The sequence below is a fragment of the Zonotrichia albicollis genome, chromosome 3 (assembly GCF_047830755.1).
Source record: "Zonotrichia albicollis isolate bZonAlb1 chromosome 3, bZonAlb1.hap1, whole genome shotgun sequence".
NCBI classification, from domain to species: domain Eukaryota; kingdom Metazoa; phylum Chordata; class Aves; order Passeriformes; family Passerellidae; genus Zonotrichia; species Zonotrichia albicollis.
This window is the reverse complement of record NC_133821.1, coordinates 86,563,118-86,587,012: the sequence shown is the minus strand read 5'-3', so window position 1 is coordinate 86,587,012 and position 23,895 is coordinate 86,563,118. Positions and strand designations below refer to the sequence as shown.

Below are 23,895 nucleotides of genomic sequence, written 5' to 3'. Positions count from 1 at the left end.
AACAAGCCAAAGAAGGATTTTGCCCGTCTTTCCAAGTTTAAAACTAACTGGTAGAGCCTGGAAACTCTTCTAAGCGCTTGTTTCTCACTAGACGATGCAAGTAAGTTACACTTTGTCCTGTCATCTCTGTCCACTTGTAAAGGAGGAAAGCCAGCTATGGCTTTTTGTAAGCAATTTCCCAATCCAAATGAGAAAAGGGGGCAGAAATGAGACCCTGCCATGTCGTTCAGACCATTGTCTGCAGGTTTGTTTCTACCCAAGCTGCTGGCTTCAGCCTCGGGCTGTGAATACAGCCCTGCTGTGATTCACAGGGCTGCATCAACAGGGGAGCTACTTGAGGGTCTGGAATGGCCCTTGATTCTCATGTTGAAAATGTAGAGAATACCCTTTTGCTTTATTCCACAATTAACAGAAAACAAATACACGCTTTTAATGAAAAAAGTTCAATATTAGCTTTCTAGTCACCTAGAGAGGAAAACCCTACATAACAGTCATTGTTAAGTTAGAGCACCCCCCTGTACAGGTTTTACCCTTTCAAATGCTTTCTTTATTGCTTGAATCTAATTGAATATCCATCTCATTTCAAATAAAATTTAAAAATATATCTCTCTTCTTTTGCTTAGGCCTCTTTTCTGCATTCATTATTCAATTTGGTTGGATAATTGCATTCCTTAATGCCATTACTCTCTATTTCCCCCCATTTATTTTACAGAGAGAGCTTACAGGCCTGAATCTGATATTTGGTAAAGCCAGTAAAGTAATCTGAAATCACTGGATTTATTCCAATTTTTGCTGTAGTGCCACATAAATTGGAACCTAGCCTGTTTTTCATCCATAGTTTGAGGTTTATGTTATCAGTAAATCATGGCTGATTCTAATTTCAGTATGGTGTTACACAAACACAGAATCACAGAATAGGTCAGGTTGGAAGGGACTGCAGTGGATCATCTGGTCCTGCTCAAGCAGGGTCATCCCAGAGCTCATGGCACAAGGTTGTGTCCAGATTGCTCTTGAATATCTCCAGTGAGGGAGACTCCACAGCCTCTGGGCAATCTGTTCCAGGGCTTGGTCACCTGCACAACAAAGAGGTTATTCCTCATACACACATACATGTCAATTCTTATTTTTTGATCATGGCAGGTTAAAAACTTAAAATAGAGCCCTAAGTTTTGTATGAAGGAGGGAGATTCAGGGTCAGTTCAGGGTCAGTTTTGTTTCTGGGTATAGGGAAAACCATGGTCCTGATGTCACTATGAAAGTCTATAAATCTATCTATAGATGATAATCATATATAATGATAATCAGTTTTCTCCCACGACTACTATTGAAATGATGTCTTTAGTTCTTGAATCATAGAACTGTGGAGGTTGGCAGGGACTTCTGAAGACTGTGTAATGCTCAGCCCCGCTTAGCAGGGTCAGCTAGAGCAGGGCCATTGCTTGGCATTGCCCAGCCCCATTTGGCTGTCACTGTGCTGGGCACCTTCTGCCCGGTACCTCTGCCAGTGTCTGCTATGCTGCTCCTTGCCTGCCTTTTCTGTCCTGACAGCAAACACCTGCAGCTGGATTGCTTTCATCTTCCACTCCTACAGGTTGTTGCAGCGGTTCTTTCTCGTGGGCAAAGTGCAGGTGTGGAGCTGCTCTGGGTTTGGATCCAGGGGTTCTGAGAAAAGAGTAGGAAGATGGGACTGAGCTGAGTGAGGCAGTTTTTGTCCTGTGGGAATTTGGAGAGCTGCAGATGCCGTGACATCATGAAGTAGAGGCCACTCAAAGGAGAGATAGTGAAAGGAGAAGGTCCCTTCTAGGCTGGCTGATCCCTTTTTCAGAAGGCTTAATCATAGTGTAGGGACTTATATTTTGTCAGAATCTTAAGAGCTGATATCATGCCACCGTGCCAGAACCTCTTTTAAAATACCTTCATCTTTTGGATGTGTTGGGAGAAAAAAGGGCTTTACTGAGTGGTTAGGAGGGGGCTCAGTATCATCCCTGTTACATGCAAGCTGACTTAGAAACTGTATCGACAACTGATGTGAAGAGGTGCTTCACTATCTGCTTAGGGAAAATATCACTGTATAAAAATTTGGGACAGAAGGGAACTTAAAAATCATCTAGTTCCAGCCCCTCTGCCATGGGCAAGGAACCTTCCCTAGAACAGGGAACAGATTGCCTATAGCCATCCAACGTGGCTTTGAACACTTTCAGGGATGGAACATCTACAGTTTATCTGAACAACTTGTTCCAGTGCCTCACCACCTTTACTGTAAAATATGTCTTCCTTATATCCAGGGTAAATCTACCTTCTTTCAGCTGAAAACCAATGTCCCTTGTCATGTCATTGCAGCTCCTAGCAGAGTCTCTCTCCATGGGGACTCATATCCCTCAATTCCTCATATTTTCCAAACATATCATTCCTTGGATACTCTTTTCCATGGGACTCTGGATATGAGGCCATTGTTTATTTTGTGTGCAAAAGACAGACTTTAGCTCCAAATTTCTTTTTCTCTGTAATAATAAATGTATTTGAAGGAATGAGGCATCTGTGTGGCTTGATAGCCTTTCTGTCTGTCCTTCATGCTGGCATTACTAGAGAAAAGGCAGTATCTGACACAGCCTGAAGAGAAAGGAACAATGCTGGGAGCTGTTAGGAGTTATCAGCACAAGGCTGGAAATTTGATAAACAGTCTGCTTAAAAATCATGGGGAAATTATTCTGCTACTGTAGATTACAGACATAGCTCTTTGCTTTCCCCAGCATGAATTGTTTGGGGTTTTGTTGCCCCTGTATATGTGTGTGTGTTGGAGTCTATACACAGGTGTGCTGTTTATAGGTTTGCATTGGGTGAAAGACTGCAAAGGCACCCAGCACTCCTGCTTGCTCAGTGCCTGGGTTTCACATGTCGTGCCCAGGAGTCAGCACGTTCCTGTGGGAGCCCGTGGGCTGGGAGTGGGCACAGGGGTGGGGATGAACCACAGTTTTCCTCCCAGCCTAATGAGTGCCTGCCAGCACAGCTGAGCTGGCAAAGTGAGTATTGTCATTTGCCTCTGGCATAGTCCAAACGACTCATTCCCACTTCCCAAAGCCAGGGAAGAGCAAGAAAAACATGCACCATACAAGGGAATTCATTTAATGCACAGATCTCACAAGGCTGCAGAGGTATTGGTTGACTAGCAGCTACCTAACTCCTGCAGAATTACTGGGAAAATGAGCCTGGGAACATGGGCATGTGTCAAAGCAGCCAGAGTACATGGGAATAAGTTGGGTAGCCTAAATCCCTTTGGTGCTTTTGCCCAGGGTTATGAGGTGAATCTTTCTGCACTCCTGGAATCAGGAGGAAGGTGGCTTGAGTCACCAGTACCTCTTCTCCAAAGGTTGCCTTGAAAGAGCACTTTTTTTCTCAGCTATCCATGTGGGAATTGACTGAAATTAAGCAGCTACTGTGGATATCAAAAATAGGTGGAGTGACTGGCCCATTTATGTGTGAAACACATTCCCTGTGTTTCAGAATGACAGAATCACTAGGATTGGAGGGGGCTTCCAAAGATGCTCAAGTCCAAGCCCCTGCTCAAGCATGGTCCACTATAGATGATTGCTCCAGATGGGTTTTAAATACTTTCAAGGATGGAAACTCCACAACGTTTCTGGGTAATCTGTTTCAGTGTTGGATCACCTGCTCTGTAAAGAAATGTTCTCTTACATCAAGAGAGGATTTCCTGAATTTGAATTTGTGCCCATTGCCCCTTGTCTCACTGGGCACCACTGAGAGGAGGCTGGCTCTGCTGTCTTTGTTCCCCTCATTGGGTATTTAGACCCACACTGGTAAGACCCCCTGAGCCTTCCCTCCTGCAGCTGAAAACAGCCCCAGCCCTCTCAGGTTTCCTTCTTATAACCTGTGGCTCTTTATGGACTCCAGTAAGTCCATGTCTGTCCAGTGTAGGGAACCCAGCAGTGGACACAGCAACCTGGGCAATGGTGGGAGCTGTCTCACCAGTGCTGGGCAGAGGGGAAGAATCACCTCCCTCAAACTGCTGGCAACACTTTTCCTAAAGCAGCTTGGAAAGAGAATGGTTTATGTAACTATGTCTAAGGATAGCAAGCAAAACAACACAGAGTTGGGTTATAGGGACATTGTTGGACATTGTTGGTGCTGTCTTCTCAGTGGAATTTGGGTTCTTTTTCAGCACAAATAGGAGATCTCAGGCAGCACACAGCTCACTCTTCCTTAGGAACAGACAAAGTTAATTTGTTTGCTCTTGGTCCCTTTGAACAGTGAACAGATGCCAAGGAGGCCGAAGGGGAATGAGAGGAGGGGAAGGAAGACTGGGAATGGAGCTGTGTAAGCAACAGCTGGGAAGTCTTTTGAGATCATTAACAAGCAAACAATATTCTATAAGTCATGTTTTGTTATTCAAATTAAATTTTTTATTTCTTAGGTGTACAGTTTAATTTTTTTTTTTTGTGAAACTGTGCTCACACTGACAGTTTGCTGCTGGCAAGCCAAATGGGAGAGGCAGACCTAATAAACCTGTGCAGGACCTGCTGTGAAATATTTTAGGGAAAAAGCCTTGCCATTGTCCAGGAGGTCTGGATGATGATGGAGTGGAGAGCTTTTGAAACAACACAAGCATGTGTGGGACATGATAGCATTGCAGGGAATACATCACACAAACAATATCAGGCCTCAGAGCTGGAGGAGCTGTCTGGTGTGAGCCTCCTGAGATCCAGCAAGACAAAGAACAGGCAAATCCATCCTCATACTGCCCCACCTGCTGCTGGACTGCCTTAGGTTGGGGATTGGCTGTTTAACAAAATTCCATCTTTAAAAATCTGACTTTTCTGTGGGCCTGTACAAGCAGCAATTAAGGCGTTACTTAATGAAATACTGAAGTAGCCTACCAAATATTTCTGAAAAGCAATTTTCTCTGGATGGATGACTGCCTTTGAAGTGTTTCAGAAAAGTGATATGTTTTAAAACTCAACCTTCATTGCTCTTGCTACTTGTATCACAACAGTAGAGTTTTAGTGTTTTTCTTGATCTCTAATTTGGATTGTGTTGTCCTTGCTAGTGTTAATAAGCATTCTCCTGCCAGAGTAATCTCACTGAGAATAGACCTGACATTGTATCCATACTCTGTGGCACCCACATACCTGGTTCCTTGTTTATTGGGAATCTCTCCCCCGCATGAAGACTTTATTTTTTTACTTTTGTGATTTTTTGCCAGAAAACACAACCGATTATGAATAGCGGTGCTTGGTTGGAAATATGGCACTTCGAAACAAATTTATAGTTGAAAATTATAAAATTCACTAAACAAAAAAATGCTTGCAGAGTGATCTTTCCTACTCTTGAAATCTTAGTGACTGTACTGTAGGGGGATACAGTATGGGTAAATGAAGGTGCTATAGAATGTAATCTTACCCCTCAAAGAGTTGCAGCTGAGCCAATTGCTGAGGATTAGGAACAGGCCTGATGTTAACAGGCCGCAGCTGCAGCCAATCAGCAGAGTGTTATAAAAGAGTGCATTGGTTGGCTGAGGTGAACTGGAGTCAGTTGCTGCTGTGGGGACAAGGAGGAGTCAGTGCCTGGAGGAGCTGCCTACAAGAAAGTCAAGGCGGTATGAAACTCTGGCAATATGGAACCCTTGCAATGTAATGACAACACTGTGCAGTTGCTCTCTCATGTCTTTTCCTAAGGCATATTTGTCGATCTTCACAAGGACAAAGCTTGTTTTGGAAACTGTGATTGTAAATTAATTAAAAATAGTTTTCATTTTAGAAAACTAAATGTGTTGGTAGTAGCATACTCATTGCTAATGGGTGATTGTACTTTTTCAATAATAATAAGGGATTCAATGAAGCTTTAGAAGATGCTAGGATATGAGTAACTAGATAATCTACATATTTGAGTTTTATTCCCAAATAAGATGGATCTCCCAGAGCCAGAAGTCTGAGTTTATATTTGATAATTATATGAGACTCTTGAGCTGTCTTGCAGATTGTAATTCAATTTCTCTGAGAAAAGAGCTTTAAGACATGAAGAAAGAATGAGTGCTTCTAATTCCAGGAAAGCATTGTGACCGGCTTGGTCAGTTTGCTGACTCTGTCCCAAACAGAGCCCAGCAGATTATTCACCATAATAATGCTGGAGCAGCAAATAAGAATGCAGAACCCAGAAATCGCAAATTGTACCTTTCTCAAATACTGGTTTGGTTCTGTGGAAAAAATAGTTTTTGAGTGTATTTATCAAAATGTCAACAGTGGTTTCCTTTACTAGGAGATGTTCTGTAGTGAGGTACATCAGAAATGGCTGAAAGGTGTTTGGCACTTACTGGACAACCTGTGACAGGCAGCTGCCCAAAATTAGGGACCTGGATCACTGTGGCAAAGGCTGATGATTTGTTTCTCTGACTCTGATGATAGGTTATGTGTGGATATGTGTGTCTTTATTCATGTATTCTTACACACATGCAGGCCCACTCCATGCTCTGTAAGTGTTGTACAGTGGATTATGTTCCCATCACTGAAAACAGCAAAGGTAACTCTGGCAGATGTGGTTGAGATTCACCAATTCACCACATCTGTTCTGTTCCAGCTCTCTGTAGTGCCAGGCCCAAGGGCTGTAAAGCTAACCTGGATCAAAAAGATCAGAAAGCTGCCATAGCAGAAAAATGGTCAGTCAAAACCACCTGATTTTTGCCCATTGAGGATGCTTTTTTTCATCCATAGATATTGAGTTAAATACTTATGGGGATATGAATCCTGGTGAAGAATGGTTTTTTGAATCTACCTAGGATAGTTACTATAACTGCTGAGTGTCTTTAGGGATTTTCTGGATCCTAAGCAAAGCACCTTATGACTTCAAAAGGTAACAGTGTAGGGGGATACAGTATGGGTAAATGAAGGTGGTATAGAATGTAATCTTACCCCTCAAAGAGTTGCAGCTGAGCCAATTACTAAGGATTAGGAGCAGGCCTGATGTTAACAGGCCATAGCCAGTCAGAAGAGTGTTATAAAAGAGTGGATTGGTTGGCTGAGGTGAACTGGAGTCAGGTGGCTGCTGTGAGGACAAGGAAGAGTCAGGGCCTGGAGGAGCTGCCTGCAAGAAACATCAAGGAGGTGTGAAACTCTGGCAATGTAGAACCCTTGCAATGTACTGACTATAGAACTCTTGCACTATATGTGTGTAAATACAAGAGAAAAAGAGGAAGAAAACACAGCCCATAAAGAATAAAACAATTTTTTAAAAGTCATTGTTTCTTGTAAAACCTATCTGAGTGGGAGCTAGAGAAATAACTGCATTAGTGTACTTTAATCTCCATGGTATTTAAATTCAGAATGTGCCAGACTGGGTCATAGCCATACATGAGAAAATGGGGACTTCAGAGATAAGGCTGGGGCAGTTGCTTTAAATACCATAAAGTGCAAACCCATCATTTAGTCAAAATAGCTTATTTCTGGACATCTGCACAGTTTTAGCTGTGACAATTAACTGGAAGATTGAATTCTCACATGTTTGTGCTAAGTTTACTGAAATCTGTGAACAGGAGCTTGGAAGAGCCTCAAAGTGAGTTTAGAGCATGGAGTAGGTTTAGACCAGGGAGGACCATGGCCAGAAGGGAGAGGAGCCATGAGATCTGTTAGGAGCAGACCTGGTGCTGCTGGCACTGTGGCACCAGGGGACATGTTCACCACACACAGAGACCGGGAGGAATTATTAACTTTGCACCTGCTCAAGGAATGTTCCCATAAAGGAAATCATATAAATACATTGATTTGTTGGAGCAGAACAATGTTTGTCCTTTTGAGGAGAAAGAAACTTCTGCTTTGAAATAGGGGAAGATGCCAAAAGCAATAGATTAAAATTGGGAGTGGGTGGTAATATGGACTAGAAATCAATGCATGGTGTGATGCAGTCATTAGACACAGATGCTAAACTGGAGATAAAAATGGAAATGCAAAGCTGGGCTCTGGAAAGAAATTATTTGTTGCTTTGCAGTTCTCTGCAGGGCAAGTTAAATGTTGTCTATGATCTGATTAAAAAGAAACTGAAAGGTATCTGTCATGAAAAATCTTTGGCAAAAAGGGAAAATGTTAAAGATGAGGTTTTCTCTAAAGTTCTCTCAAAGGACATCTGTGGTCAAATGTCAAAGAACCTGAAAGTATCTCAAAGGGCCAACATGAGTAGTACTGAAATTGCTGTATTTATCTATTCATACATGCAAAGTTTGTTTTTCTGTTTAATATTTTAAATACATACAAAATGTATATGACAAATGCAGTAAATATGTTCAGAGTTAATGATCATGAAATGTAAACCATCTGTTTATTCATTATGCATTAAATATATAAATACTCATCTGTTTATACATGTGTATGTATGCATGTATATGTACAAATGCATATGAATTAAGTTTATTTTTACAGTTTGCTTTTGTCATTGTTTGAGACAAAGTTTGTGCACTCTTGCATTGTTTCCTCCCAGTGGAATACCTAATGCTGTATGTTACAAGCCTATCTGTCCACAGCCTTGGACATGTGAGGAGTAGCTGCTAATGTAGCTGTCATATCAGAAGATATTTTCAAGATAAAGAGGAGTTCTGTGGACATCCCTGAATCTGTGATTCTTTTTCTAGTTATGTTCAAAGAAAAAAAGTAATCATTTTCAGTCTTACTGTAAAGAAAAGCTGTAAATTGCCTAATTTTAAGGCAAGTGAGAGTAATCTGTCTCCAGGCCTTAAGATTCCTGAATGAAAGAAGAACGTTGCCTTTTTCACTATTTTCAGCCTCCAATAATCAAGCATAACTTAGGTTCATGTTCACTAGCAAATCTGTGAAGTTACCTTTGCCTGAAGGCAGCAGTGAATACACAACAATTGTTCGAGTTATGTGGCTATTTCCAGTTTAAAATGTTCACATTTGGCTAATTGTATTCATTTATTTCTTCCTAAGGCAAAAAATGGGGAAACAAAATAGTAAGCTGGCCCCTGAGGTGATGGAGGATCTGGTGAAGAGCACGGAGTTCAATGAACATGAGCTAAAACAGTGGTACAAAGGATTTCTAAAGGACTGTCCAAGTGGCAGACTGAACCTTGAGGAGTTTCAGCAGCTCTACGTAAAAGTAAGTTATTTACTAAGTTATTTGTTAACTTAAAAGTAAGTTGTTTGACTGTAGAAAGAGTTATGAAGTAATGTAAAGCAAACATATGGTCCAGAGCTGCTGGTCATTTGGACTGAGGAATAACTTTGCTTGGAGAAGCAATGGTGAAGATGAGACAATGAGTGGGAAGTGTTACCCTCATCACACCAGTGATTTGTGTAACTATAGTGACAGGAACCAAAAGTTTAGGAAAAAGCTGTGATTTATTCACAAGAAATAGATTACATTCTCTGTGCTCTGAAATTCATGACGTGAATTTCAAATTTTAAAGGTGACTTTGTTCACCTTTAAAGGATGGCCATGGTCCTGTTCAATATAAACCATGTGATTGCTGGACATTTATATAAAAGTGGCGAACTTTTATGGCAGTATGACTTGCAGATAAATTATGCACTGTGCACAAAGGATTTCTTCCATAAATTTTAGATATTGCCTTTTTTTTTTCTCTTCTGTCACTTTTTCTCACTTTATTGGGAAGGGAAAGCAAGGTGATCTGTTTATTTTCTTCTTGTTTTTCATTACTTTGTCATGTTCAATGCAGTCTTTCCCTTACATTTATTATGTATTTATTCTGTAACAAGAAGAACATGGGGGAAGCATAAAAAATGTATTCATGTTAAAAAGATAATTATATTTTAATTCAGAATTGAGTGTCGACCTAAAGGTCAGACACTTCAAAGTACTGTTAATTAGGACAAATATTGAATGGCAATGATGAACTGTAGGATCATAAATACATTTGAAAGGCTGTTTTATTTTTCTTCAGCCTCACATTGTAAGTAGTTACTGTTGAGCACATGGGCAATTTTTGCAGACAAGTGGGACTGTTGTTTTCCTCAGATGCACTCTGCAGTTCTTTCCTAAATTTCTTCAAGATTGAACCAGATCACTCTGCAAAGTATTACCTAGACAATTTTTCTTTCTAATGAATGGCTCTAGCATAAACTTCTAATTCAGCTTACAAAATAAGCTTCTGTCTTCATATTTTAATATTCATGGCTAAAGGTGCTGCCTCACAATCCTATTCTTAATTAACAAATGAGTTTGTAATGAATTATATTTTTAGATGAAAGAATCTGTACAGCCTCAGGTGTTTTACTTGTTATTGACTGATCATTTATAAGTTCCATTTTAAACAGTACTCACTGCACATCCAACAAGAGCAGACATCCAGTCGTTGCTCATACATGTTTCTGGAAAAAGTAAACCTTCTTTAAAAAATTCTTAATAAAGTATGTCAACTCTTCAGAAATAATTTTTTCTCTTTGGAAAATCACAGTAAAGGTGGTTTTTGGTGATTTGCTTTGTTTTGTGTTTTTGTTTGGGTTTTTTGTTTGTTTGGGGCTTCTTTTGGGATTTTTTTTTGTTGTTTTTTTGGTGGGGTGGTGATTTGGTTTGGATTTTTCTATGATTTTGTACGCTGTGAGGAAAAACATCAGGAAATAACTCAGGACTTCCTTCCTTCAAACAGGTGTTTGAAGCATTCATAGATAGTACACAAGATACCTTACTCATGAAGACATATCAGAAAGTAAATTCAATATCATGTTTTCAGAGATGGTAGTGCAAAAAATAACATGAAGAGCACAAGCAGTATTTTGCTCCTGAAATTTGAAGACAGCTTTGTAATCTTATTAAGCTGCAATATCAGCTTTTAGTTTTATGGCCTCGTGTATCTTTAGACATGGACATGAAATGCCATTCTCTGCCTTGCTTTGGTAGTTGTGGGGTTTGATTTTGCTATGTAATGGCACTGCCATATATTTAGTCTAATTTGTCATCCTATATTTAATGTCCATATGGGGCAAAATACTAATTTTGTGAGGAGAAATATGGTTATCTGTAGTAAATCCAGAGCTTTACTTCTGTGTGTGTCACAGAAATGCTTGTAAAATAATGTCTCTGAGGAGCTCATAGTCTGAGTGTTGGCCATGGTGGCAACTTCTTGTGTTGGACATTCTGTCTACCCCAGCTTCTGGCTGCAGATAAACCCCCAGATGTGAAATTTATCTTTCCAGGAGGAGCCACCAGAAGGAGACTGAAATCTTTATGGTTACATTTATGGCTTCTCACTTCAATTAAAATATATTCAGGGTGAAAATGCACGAAGCATGTATTGATTTGCAATTCCTCTGCATAAACTTCTAGTTGGGAGGGATGACATTCATCTGTTTGTCTGAACTGGATTTTATTGAGGAAGATTTCCATAGATCAATATATTTTGAAAAGAAATAAAAGACTTGCTTCCATTTCCAATTCAGGTTGACTTAAGGTGACATTGTTTCTTTGTTTGTGAGACCTGTGGGGAGCACTTTCATGTGTGTAGATAGAAAGGTGTTGGTCATCTAACTTAAGTGCAAAGGAAACTTTTTTTATTTTTACTAATTCAGAATATAAAATATTATCAACTTAAATAGACAAAACATTTTATATTAGCAATACTTTGAAGGGAATTTCCTGGTTATCTGCACTTCTCTTCCATCAGATTTACAGAGTGAGGTGCACAATCTTAGGGCACAGAAACCGTTTTGGGGTTTTTTTGTGAAACCCAACTAGATGTGTCCTAGGATCACACCTTGTGTTACTGTATCTAATTGCTGCTGATAAGCTTGAGTTGGTCTGAAAGGGAACCTCCAGAACATGTGTGATGTGGATGTTGGGTCCTCAACATGAACCCTTCCAGCTCTACATATTTGCATCAATTGTACTGTGCTGTTTACTGATGTAGATAAGTACTGTATTGACTAAAGGGGGAATTACTCTAGTTTGGCTTGGGAACATTTGCTATTGAAATTTCCATTATGAATACAAATCATCAAGTGCTTAAAATAAATAGTTTCACCAATGGACTCTACAGAAAAATTATTTGCAGCACTTTTAATGCAAGTGTCTATAAAAATTTTCATCCAAAAATACTTCTTTTAAATAAGCAGCTAATAAGCATAAATATACTTCATATTGTTGCATATTTAACATTTTCTGCAATATAGTAGGTTCATTGAAAATAGTCCATTTTTGGGTAGATAGATTCTTCTTGGGATACGAAATCCATGGCAAACTGTTAGGGCTCATGTTTCCTTCCATGTTGCTGAATGAAGTGAATGTTCTGCAATTTTTAAAATAGTTATTGAAGAGTTGATTATGCACTGCAAGCACAGAGCCACAAAGAGTCCTCAGTACTGAAACACTGAGATAGCTGTCCTCAAAGTCTGCACAGAGCATGGGAGGGGGAGAAATCTGTGGATAGCATTCTGAGAAAACTAAAGCAAACATTTTGTAAAGTAACATGCAAAACCACAAGGTATTGCTTAGGACAGGAGCTGGTGCTAAATTCTAAGTTTCTCCGGGGTATGGGAGTTACATCTTCCTGCTGCAGAGAACTATCTAGAACAGTAGAAAAAGCAAAATCACCTGACTGGAGGCCTTTTGCTTTCTCTCTTAGGTGACAAAAATAATGTAATTGCCTTGCCATTATCACAGTGGTTTATGTACTCCTTAAGCTGTAGAAAACTGAATCAATTAGAGGAAGAGCATTGCCAGCAGGTCAAGGGAGTTCATCCTGCCCCTCTACTCAACCCTGGTGAGATGTATCTGGAGAGTTGTGTCCATTTCTGGGCTTCTCAGGGCAAGAGAGAGATGGAGCTCCTGAAGCAGGTCCAGCAGAAGGGGACAAAGATGATGGAGGGACTGGAGCATCTCTGCTATGAAAAAAAGCTGAGGGAGATGGGCCTGTTCAAGAAGAACTAACTGAGAGGGGATCTCATCAATGTTTATCAGTATCTGAGGGGAATGTGTCAAGAGGAATGACCAGGCTCTGCTCCACGGTACCCAGCAATAGGACAAGAGGCAGAAAGTGATGCACAGGAAGTTTGTCCCAAATATGAGGAAGAAATTCCTTACAGTGCAGTGACCACACACTGGAACAGGGTGCCCAGAGGGGCTGGGGAGTCTCCCTCACTAGAGATATTCCAGAACCCCCTCTGGATGCAGTTCTGTGCCATGTGCTCTGGGATAACCCTGCTTGAGCAGAGAGGTTGGAGCAGATGATCTGCTGTGGTGTCTTCGAACTTTACCTATTCTGTGAATTATTGTGGCTCTGTTTGAATCTGCACTGATTGCCCTCTCATTTATCTACCTGAGATGAGATGTGACCTTCTGGGCTGCTGGCAATATCCCAATTAACCTATTCTTCTCTAGGAAATAGCATCAGACCAGCTGAAACCTAAAATTTCCTTCTTCAAAGAGAATATCCTAACTGTTAAGCTTAATCCCTACTAGCTGTCTTAATTTTCCTTTTGCTCTCCTAAAAAGTTCTTAATTCTTTTATCTTGCATAAAACTTAATTATAATTGCAGGTACAGAGCTAAGAATTTAATATACAAACCTGTCATTAAAATAAAAGATACCTCTTGTGATAAAAAACCTCTTGTGTGTTCCTATCATTCTTTAGGGTTTCTTGCAGTCTAAAGGGCCAAATACATTTTCCTTCAGATCTTTTGAATTCATTGGGTTTAGAGGAATATGCCCTAGAGTGTGTAAGTGTGCATAATCACTGCTAATAGTCATAGGAATTATGCATGTTTATTAAGTGGAAAATAGGCTTCTATATTGTGATACTTCTTGGAACTGGGTCACTGAACATGAGACGCATATATCTGCTCTAATAGAAACAAAAACCAATGGTCCTTTAGCTGGAAGAGTAGAGATAGAAATGATCATAATATAATGCTAACACGATAAAGAAACTTACTTTGTGAATTTATTGCCCCTATATTGTTTAGATATGTTTTGAAGTTTTATAGATAACTTTTAAATGAAGGCTGTAAAAAAAAAAAAACAAAAAAAAAAACCAGAATGCTATTTCATTAATTGGAATCAAATAATTTGTCATATTTTTGGATTCTTTCTCAAATTTCTGGCCTTGAAGGGAATTGATTTTTAGTCCTTCATTTTAATATGTGTAGAACAAAAGAATCTCAAAAATCTATTGAAATTAAGTTGGTGTATTTGCAGCCTGTTTCAAGACAGACTAGCAGCTTTCTAAAGATGGCACAGAGCTCCTCAAAATATCAGGTTAGAGCTGGATTTCAGGATTTCGGTGGCTGTAAAAATGTAGGATTCCAGAATGGCTCAGCTGTGTTTACAGATGTCCCAAACATAGATGCAATTGTACTGGCAGAAATTGATGTTTCCTGGGATCATCTCTTAACTGGTAGAGCTGTGCTGGTTTTATGAGTGTGCTTTGGCCACTTGAGCTCTCCCTATAACAAGAATACTTTTAAGGCATATTATACCAATGTTAAGTGTATTACACCAAATATTATCTATATATTTAGCATATTATACCAATCCTGTGTTGCTCTAGAACTTCAGCATGTCTTGAAATAATGTAGATTATAAAAAATATTGATTTATCTACCCACACAATATTTTTAGCCTAGTTGCTACCTTCCAGAAGATTACATCTGCTGTGCCAGCAGTATTCCTGGACAGTATGACAGGATATTTGCTTGCATAAATCACCTAAACTTAACTGCAACACAGAAAACATCATATGTATTTATTTATAAAGATTACTTAAAGAAACTCTTTAAAATTATTAATAATACTGCTGGTTTTTTGAATTGTTCAAACTGATATGGAATAATAAAACTAATGCTGTTGTTTTAGGAATTTGATGCAAACCAATAGAGCGACAAATAGCACTGGTTTGGAGACATCACAATATGGCTCTGTAAGGAGCAGTGCATATCTAGATAGGCAGATAAATCTGGGAAGGAATGACAATAACATTATTTGCCTCAGTAGAAGCTTTGCTTGTGTGGAGTAGTAAAACAGTTGATGAGGTAGCGATTCTTAATGCATTCCTGAAGCACTTAATACAAATCTGCACATCTGAGACAATTACTATAAATTGTTAGGAAAAAAATCACTTTTTCACCCAAGGTCCAGTGAAGTTGCTCTGAAAAGAAATAAATATAGGAGAATCTAAATGGCAGTGTACTGAAAAGCAACTGGGCTTATGGCCCAGCACTATCACTGGGGGGTGCATTTCAGGGTGAGCAATCTTCTTGGTGGTCCATAGCTGTATTAAAACTGGGTTCTGGTAACTTTAAAACCAAAAGTGACTGCAACTGCTTTTCAAACAGGACTTGGCTAAAAAAATAAAAGGCATGGTCTTGTTTTGCCTGGATGTTTTCCATACAAAACTGCTTTTGCCATTATAATTTTTGTTCTCCTTATAGACGTGAATAGGCAGGTTCTGTGCCAAAATGCAGGTCTACTTCTAAACCACATAAAAAGGCTTATTATATATTTCAAAGAAAAGCTGACATTGTGCTCAATGAATTTTAAAACAAAGGGCCAGAATGCTCCTTACTTATAAAACCAAAATCAAACAAACCCCGAAGGCAGCATTAACTTTGAAGCTGACTTTGGGCAATTCAGGGAAGGGGAGGATATTGGTAATGTGCCTTTCTGCAGCATTTCTGTCTCTCTGCTTATCCCAGGAAAAATAATGTCATCTTGTGGAACAGATTTTAAAATCTGTCTTTAGTAAACAGGGCTTTAAAGATCAGCAACCATATAGAAAAAAAAAAAAAGAAAAACAGAGTAAAATCCATGGATTTTCATTTAAGCTGCAAAGCAAATTGAAAACAGTAATTTCTAGAAGAGGACCAGCATGCTGGGTAGCAAGCAGTTCTGAAAATATGGCTGTAAATCACAACACTGGATACTAAGAGCCTTTAACAACGTGGAATGGAGTCAGTTTAGATTGAAACACTAATCTCAGTGAAGCTAATGGGAATTTTCATTCCTGATCCTTACTTAAGCGCTTAGGACTGTACTGAGCTCCCGAAATTGTTTATCTTTGTGAGACCCGAGTGCTGTGAAGTCTGCTGCAAGCTCCATTAACCATTAGTGTCCAGTTCTACAAGCTGGATCTAGAGTCTGGAGGGCTCCTCTCACCGCATGTGAAGATGTGCACGCTGGGAGCTGTCGTTTAAAGGCAGCAGTGGTTTAAAGCCTAAATCTGGGAGGAAAGGGGTGAAATTAAGGGTCCTAAAGCTGGTAAAAAAGTTTCACAGGTAAAGAAAGACAAGTCCTTTTCTCCTTGCAGTATTAGGGCTAGTGGCTAATTTTAAAGGCTAAAATACTTTTTTTTTTTTTTCCTGCTTCTGTTGCAGAGCATATAATGGCTCATATCCTCTAGACAATCTCCTCTGGAGACTCTAAATCTGGGAAATGAGGAAGTCAGACAATTTTTAGAGATGAAATCTAAACAGCTAAATCTTAATTTCTCTGAGCAGTAGCTTGTGGAGTATCCAGGCTAGTGGAATGAATCTTCCTAATGCTTGAACAAATCAGTAACATATGCTGACACTGTCTGGAAGAGGTAGGAAACATGGTCACATGAATCCAGAAGCAGTCCAATTGTCCAAAGGCATCCTCAGGGCTTACAGAGTCAGCAGATGTGTGGAAATGCAAATATTTAGTCCAAATTTCTGATTATTACCAAGCATTGAATATATCTGTAATTCTGTGGCCATATGTGGTTCTTGGAGGTATTTGAAACTGACTCCAATGCCTTGAAGAGAGTACATCCAGACAGGACAAGATGATCCAGCCTGGAATGCTTAAAAATATCACCATTTACATGCATGCCCCAGTTTCCAGCATAGCCTGATAAAAGAATGCAGGCTGGGTAAATTTCCCAACAATAACATGCAAATTACTTTCAATTGATCTTTTATTTTGAAGGAAGTTCACCAGTTCCCAAAATTGTCATGCATTTTTATAAGAGACCTTCTTCCTTTGCAGTTCACCTTTGATCTATGTTTTATTCCTCTGAGAAATCACAACAATGAATTTGGGATACTGTGATTATTTCTGAAGCGAAATACTGAATTCATTAATAAGGTTATCTGAAGGGTAATAAAGGAGTGCTGCAGCTTGGATGGAGAGAGCTATTGCTAACACTGAGAATGAAAGAGCTCACGATAAAACAGTGAAAAAGTCAGGATCACATCCCATAGCTGTTATCATGTTCAGATCTACTAGCTGCTGTAGCAATGCTTATTTTACCATTGTTACATGGTCCTCACAGCAGCTATCAAGACTGAGCAGTGGTTCACAACCTCTACACAATCTGTTGCAAAAGTCAAGTGTTTCAGACTTCTGTCATCCTTAAACTTCTGCTTCCTACCTCCCTTCATCCCACCTCAGTGTTTCCTTCTCATCCCAAGGAAAAGTATTCACAAAACCAGTGAAAATCCTTGGGGATGCACAGGTGAGAGAGAGAGAGAGGGGTAATATTCACTGTACTTCTTTCAGAGATCTTCTCTTCTCTTGCAATCAAATAAATTGTCATGAAGGAAGCCCACAAAGTCTCTATACAATGTACGAACAGTTGAAATACTGAAAGTTTAAACCATTTGCTTGATGTCTTCAGCAAAGTCAGGGTTGCAATTACTTCATGGGTCAAAATATAAGTGTCCTTTACTTCATTTCTTTGGAGTGAGGGTTTGTTCTTTTTTCCTATAGGATGGATTAGCAATGCCTTCCTGGAGTTATACATGCACATAACAGTATGGCATTTCTGGCCAGATGTTAATCAAATATCTAGTTGAGATCTACACTGGTTTCTGGGCCTTGTAGCTAAAGTGTGACCATGTCTTAGTGGAAACCTGTATTTTAGGTCTTCAGTGACCTGGATTTTGAAATGCAGATCCTCCTTTTTTGATGAAACCAGCCTTATTCTGCAGGCTAGAAATCATGTGGTTTTGTTACTTGAGACAAAGTGAACTAGGGTCTTTCAGGGGCCTCTTCTTGTCACGTTTCTTGAACTATAAACATTGCTGTTTGTTTAAGATATATAAAAAGCTGTTTAGTTTTACAGGGTTCCTGAAGGAAGTATTAAAGCAGGGCACTTCATTTCAGCACTGGAGTGAATTACTGTAATTTAATTTTTTCTTTTTTTACTTTTAAACATTGAAGTGCTTTCCTCTAGTATCAAAGTATGCATTCAATATCTCACTTGCACACAGGCCTGGAGATGAAAACAACATTCTTATTTCAAAAGGTATGGACAAGAACTTGGTGCTCTGAACCACAGTCCTGCACCTCGCTGCGCTGTCTCTGACTCCCTGCCTCAGCGTCTCCTCCCTCTCTCCTCCCAGGAAACTCATCAGTCCTGCAGAAAGTTAATTTACCATGCTAATATGTACTTGATGGAGTGAGTCACTGTAGCTGGGTGTGAAAATCTCAAAAATGAAAGGGAACTCGTTGGAGTGAACCATGGTGCTCACAGGCAGGCACAGCCTGTGTCAGCCTGCTCCTCCTGTTGTGGCGTGCTGAGATGGCAAATAAATCACTGTTGGTACTGCAGCACGTGCTGCTCTGGGAAGCTTCAGCCATGCAGCTCATGAAACAAGTGCTTTTTCAGGGTACTGTGGAATGGGAAAGCATCTGGGAGCTTGGTTTGTTATCAAGTCAAACACAGTTTCTATTATCATGTAGACATTAGTTGCCATTCCAGTCAGATTTCTACTACTCGTAGTCTGAACGCTTCTAGTACCTTGGGATATCAACTTCCTTTTTCTTCAATGAGAGTAAATTTCCATCTTTTCATGTTTAATTAAGGCTCATAGGAATAGACTATTTGTACTGACAAACCTAGTGATTGCCAAATTGAGTTGACTTACTGCTACCTGGCATGAGAATTAGGTAACTACCTTAATTTTATATTCAATCACAAACAAAACAAAACGAGGAAAACATATGGTTTGGAAGATAAAGTAATCAACAGAAGGAAAATTAGACAGAAGGAGATTTTGCCATTTTACTAAAATACTTATGAAACTTTCTCAGAAAAATGTGGTGTGAAATCCACCAGGTGAAGGAGATGTGAAGGTTGGCTCCCTAATTACATGAATAACCCAAAACTGAGCATGCAGCTTTAAATAAAATCTCCCAGTAGTCCAGAGAAAGAGCAGTATAAACAAAAGTCTAAATAAATACTGCAGTTCACCTCAAAGTGAATATCAACTGGGGATTATTTCCATGTTAAAAAAAAAAAAGAATTAAAAATTCCTATTTCATTAATTGAAACAAAATTGTATGTAGACCTTGTCAGCAGCTTTCACAAGAAATGCATGAAGTTATTTCAATTATGAAGTTATTTCTAGATCTCTCTAGAATTCCCCTTTCATTGTACCCTAGAATTGCTGTTATCCCTTATTTGGATATTACACACCTCTTTGGATACTTATGACTCTAGAGCTTTCCTTGACAGATATGCTCAAGTTTGCTCCTCCCTGTCAAACCATCAGGATAGGAGATGCATTAAGTCCTATTCCAAGATACATGAATTTTGGCAATGTGGTTCCTGTCCTTGGTGCCAACACCAGATACACAGGGACTGATCAAAGGAAAGAGTCCTTGAATTTGCTTTTGTGTTCGCAGGCTCCAGCTTGTACTACTAATGTCCATGTTGGCTGTACCCATGTCCCTCTTCTAAATACCTTTTTGGTTCTGAAAATCCTTGTGTTGGTGTTTATTAATGTAGCAATTATTGTGCCCTAATTTTATGTGTTGGTGAGATAATTATAGCTAAAAACATTTAACATTTAAATGATGGGGTTGTTTAAGAATGGATCAGCTAAAACAAGAAACTGTGTTGTGAAAGCCTCACAGGACATCAGAGGCATGCAGATGAATTTAGAGGATGTGCTTCCTCCTAGCATGGATCGGTTTTCACCAGAATAAACTCCATGCAGCTGCCGTTCATCCAGCTGCTGAATGCTGGTCTCTGGGAGGTGATGGATGCTCTTTGGATCTGGTCCTGGTGAAATGCAGATGTCCCTAGCTTCCTTCTGAGCCTTTCTATCCATGGACACACACACGCCCCTTAGCTTCGGCAGGAAAGGATGGAGTTGTGAAATCACTGCTGCCCATCTACCTTCTGCTTCCCATTTACCCTCCTCCCCAGCACCTTGGCAGGTCAGGTCCTGTCTTCTGTGCTCAATTAACAGAGTTAATTTCATTCAGGAAGAAAACACATCTCCTTTCTTCAGGGCCCAATTTCTACATTTCTGTACAAAGCATCTTCAGCACACCAAGCATTTTATCACATGTGCATTGGTATACTCAGTACAAACATTATACACACATCAAACTTCTTGATTAGGACAAGTGATTTAGGTGGCAATCACTTCTGAGCTCACAGTTGCTTAGTGATGACCAAATCCCACAGTTTTCTTGGAGGAATACAGTCGTCATATCTCTAGAGCCACAGAAGGATACAGCTGAGCATCATTAGTTTTGAACTCAAGCACAATTGTTTTTCATCTCTTCTGTTGCACATTTGTACAGAAAAAGGGATGACTTAACACTCTATTACTCTTAGAAGTCAAACTTGACAATACTTCATATTTAAGTATTTTAGATATTTATTTATTTTAAAATATAATTTTCATACATGACGTTTCTTTGTTTGATTGTGGTTTTTTTTAAACAAAGGAATACTTCAATAACACCTGGACTGAGAAAGGTACACTTTCTGAGATCTATATAGTGGTTCTTAAAAGCTCAGCAAGAAACCTGTGGTTAAAGTCTAGAACATGATGCTGAAAATTGTGGTTTATAATAATAATCATCATATTTAATTGTAAAGGTGCTATATGAGTCCTGGCTTGAAGAAGCAATTATTTATCTGTTGATTAGTTCTTGCCACAATTATGACAAGGGAAACCCAGAAAAGTAGTGACCTTGTGTTAGAATTGCTTGCTCAGTGCCACAAATTAGCCCCTATGGTGTGTTAGTCTATCCACTCATTTATTTTTAAGATTCTTTTCCCCAGGCTTTTCTGTATAGCACAAAAATGGTGTTTAATGGGCCTGAGGTTATTTTCACAGAGACATAAATTCTGGGGTTATTCTAATGTACAGCCAAGAACTGTAGGAATAAGGATATTTGTGCTTCCTGTATCTACTACCCTGGGGTATCTTTGAAACATGAAAAATCATGAGAAAGAGCACATGCTCTGAAACAACCTAAAATGAAAACATATTTTCATTCTCAGGAAATTTAGTTTCTCATACAGAAAATCACCAGCAGGTCCACAGCAATAAAACTGAGTAAGAAAATAATACTAACAAAAGGTAAATGCTGGTCTTTGTGCACAGCAATTTCTTTTAAAGCGATGTACCTCTTTGTTACTTCTCTGTAAGAATAATGACATTTTGCCAAAGAAATGAAATCTGTTTCCAAAGAATAAATTGAACACATTCAGTATAAAAATTACATTAACTTGTAGCCAAATTTATTAAAAATACAAGATTCAAAATTATTAGTTTGGCACACAAGCTTCTAATAACTCTATAGAAGTGGACTATCTGTGGGAAATTAGCTCTTGAGCTCTATCCAGAAGGCAATTGTCAGTGGGAGAGAAAAAAACCTTTATTCTGGCTATCCAAGGCTGGAAATTTTTTCTGCACAGGCACAATAAATAGTTTTTGCTAGAAATAAAGAGACTGCCAAATCAACCTATCTGAATAAAAAGTATGTTGTGCTTTACACATGGGAAAAGTGCTCCAGAACAGTTAATCCCTACAAAAACATTATCCCTGGATTATCACCAGTAGTACTTGCCTTCAGGCAGTTTTCAGTTATTTGTTTCCATTTTCTATACATGTAGCCAGTGTTTTTATTTCCACGTGACTGTTCATCTCAATCATTTTCTTTGCTCCTATCTATTCTGGGCTCGTGCGTGTGCATCTTGCGTGTTGCCAGAGTACTTTGGGCTATATTTGCATTTCCAGCTTCATAGAAATATTGTTCTACTTATAATGCTGTGAAAGCCAGCACGTAGTCCTAAAAGGGGCCACTGATTTCTGTGGAGTGGCCCATGTCGCTGCAAAGCACATCAGTGGGCCAGAATACCTTTTCTCCTTCCCTTTTGTGTAGACATGCTATAAAAACCAACCCCGTGGCATTGTTATGGGTGGGTGCTGTGAGTGAGTTCACTTGGCTCCCTGGCTGAAGAAGCCTCACAGCTTTTGTTGCCAGCACATTGGTGCAATGGCTGGGTCAAGGGACAGCTGAAGTCGTGTTGCTATGCAGACAGGATCTCTTGGAGCCAAAAGAAAAACAAAGGGAAAGCTCTTTACAAGAAATGCAGTCCCTAGTTACCGTGTGGATTACTTCCTGCATAACCAAAGGAGTGGTAACAGGGCATGCCACGTCTGCAGTGGAATGGGAGCATTATGGTGGAGGGTAAGAGTTTGCCCAAAGTGAGGATAGTTCCAGTAATATAATCCATGATGGATTTAAAATGTGCTTTTTTAAATTGCCAGAACTCATTTATTACATGAAAGCCTCAATTCTTGCTATCTTGCTATCCTAAATTGACAAAATGCAATATAATGAAAAAATAAATGTTTTCCTTCTAAAGGAACCAAGTACCCCCCTTCTTCCTAGAGTGCACCAGAAGATGCAGCCTTGGCATCAAATTCCTGTACAATCGTGGCTGTCAGGCATGTGGAATCTTTAGATGCATCCCCACCTTCTTTACTGTAATGTACTTTTCTTCCCAGCCAGCTCATATCTTTCTTCCCTAGGGCACTAGCTAGGTGAGTGGTGAAGCCTGATGGGATGGCTGTATCTCTGTCCTTTTCTTCTCCAGCTTTTGAACTTCTGCAAACTGGGCTTTGTGACTGCAGCATCATGAGAAGCTTGCTGTCAGTCGTGCTCATTCAGCCTGTGACTGGGTCTTGGCCATTTTATTTTCATTTGTCTCTCTCCTTACTTCAAGACAAGGGCAGTCCAATATCAGAAAGCCAGCCCAATCCTTTATCAAAGAAGAACCTTATATCTGGAAACTTCTCCAAAATATAAGTCTAAAAGCTCTGGCAAGATGCTGCATAGCAAAGCAAAATGAATGGGCATAATAAATGTTATTTGTTATTCATTGTAATGGTGCTGAGAAACACTTGAGGAAAGAAACTACCCAGACTCTACTACCTGAACTAAAACAAAATGTGTCCAGAAAGATTTTTGAAATGCCTTCCTTTTGATCTTTAAACATATATACATTTCTAATTTATAAAGCCAAAGATTGGATGGGGGTATTCGTTGTAATTTTTAAATTTTTTAAACTAATTTGGCAGTAATGCAAGTTGTATACATGGTGGTATCAAGCAGAACAGGCTTGAGAAATGAAAGTAAATTTGAAAGAGAAGAAATTGGGCTTGGGTAAGTGTAAATTTGCTGTAGACTTTGGAAGATTTAAAATTACATTTATTGTTATGAACATAATGTGTTTAAAAATTAAGACAGATGATGAAGATTATGCTGTCAGGGGGACATTATCTAGACAAGCCATTCCATATTTATGGTTGTACATCCATAATAAAACACATAGCTGTGAGAAGACCTGCACTTGGAGCCTTTAGAGAACATTGTAAATAAACAGATGAAATAGCCAATGTTGCTGTTCAAATCCATGGGAGATTTGACACCTTCTGAGGGACCAAGGTTTGGCTTGCATTTTTCCAGTTTCTTGTTCTATAACATATGAAACACTGCAAAAGAATAACAGATGGCCGTATGGCTAATTTTTTTTGTGATGAAAATATGGTCACTTTATGTCTCTTGTATGGAAATTCCTGCTTTCTTGGGAACTCCCACAAGCAAATAAGACATTACCAAACTGTTCCTGAAGTTGTAAACATAATATCTGAA

The 23,895-nt window shown here is 39.3% G+C and overlaps 1 protein-coding gene across 2 annotated transcripts in view; it reads left to right on the top strand.

The window, feature by feature from the left end:
• VSNL1 (visinin like 1) overlaps nucleotides 1-23,895 on the top strand; it is an 87,942-nt gene that overhangs the window by 30,765 nt on the left and 33,282 nt on the right. For both annotated transcript variants that reach the window (XM_005489739.4, XM_074538068.1), the window contains exon 2: nucleotides 8,946-9,114. In XM_005489739.4, coding sequence (XP_005489796.1) covers nucleotides 8,953-9,114 — 162 coding nt within the window. In that variant the 5' untranslated portion in view covers nucleotides 8,946-8,952. The remainder of the gene's footprint in view (nucleotides 1-8,945; nucleotides 9,115-23,895) is intronic.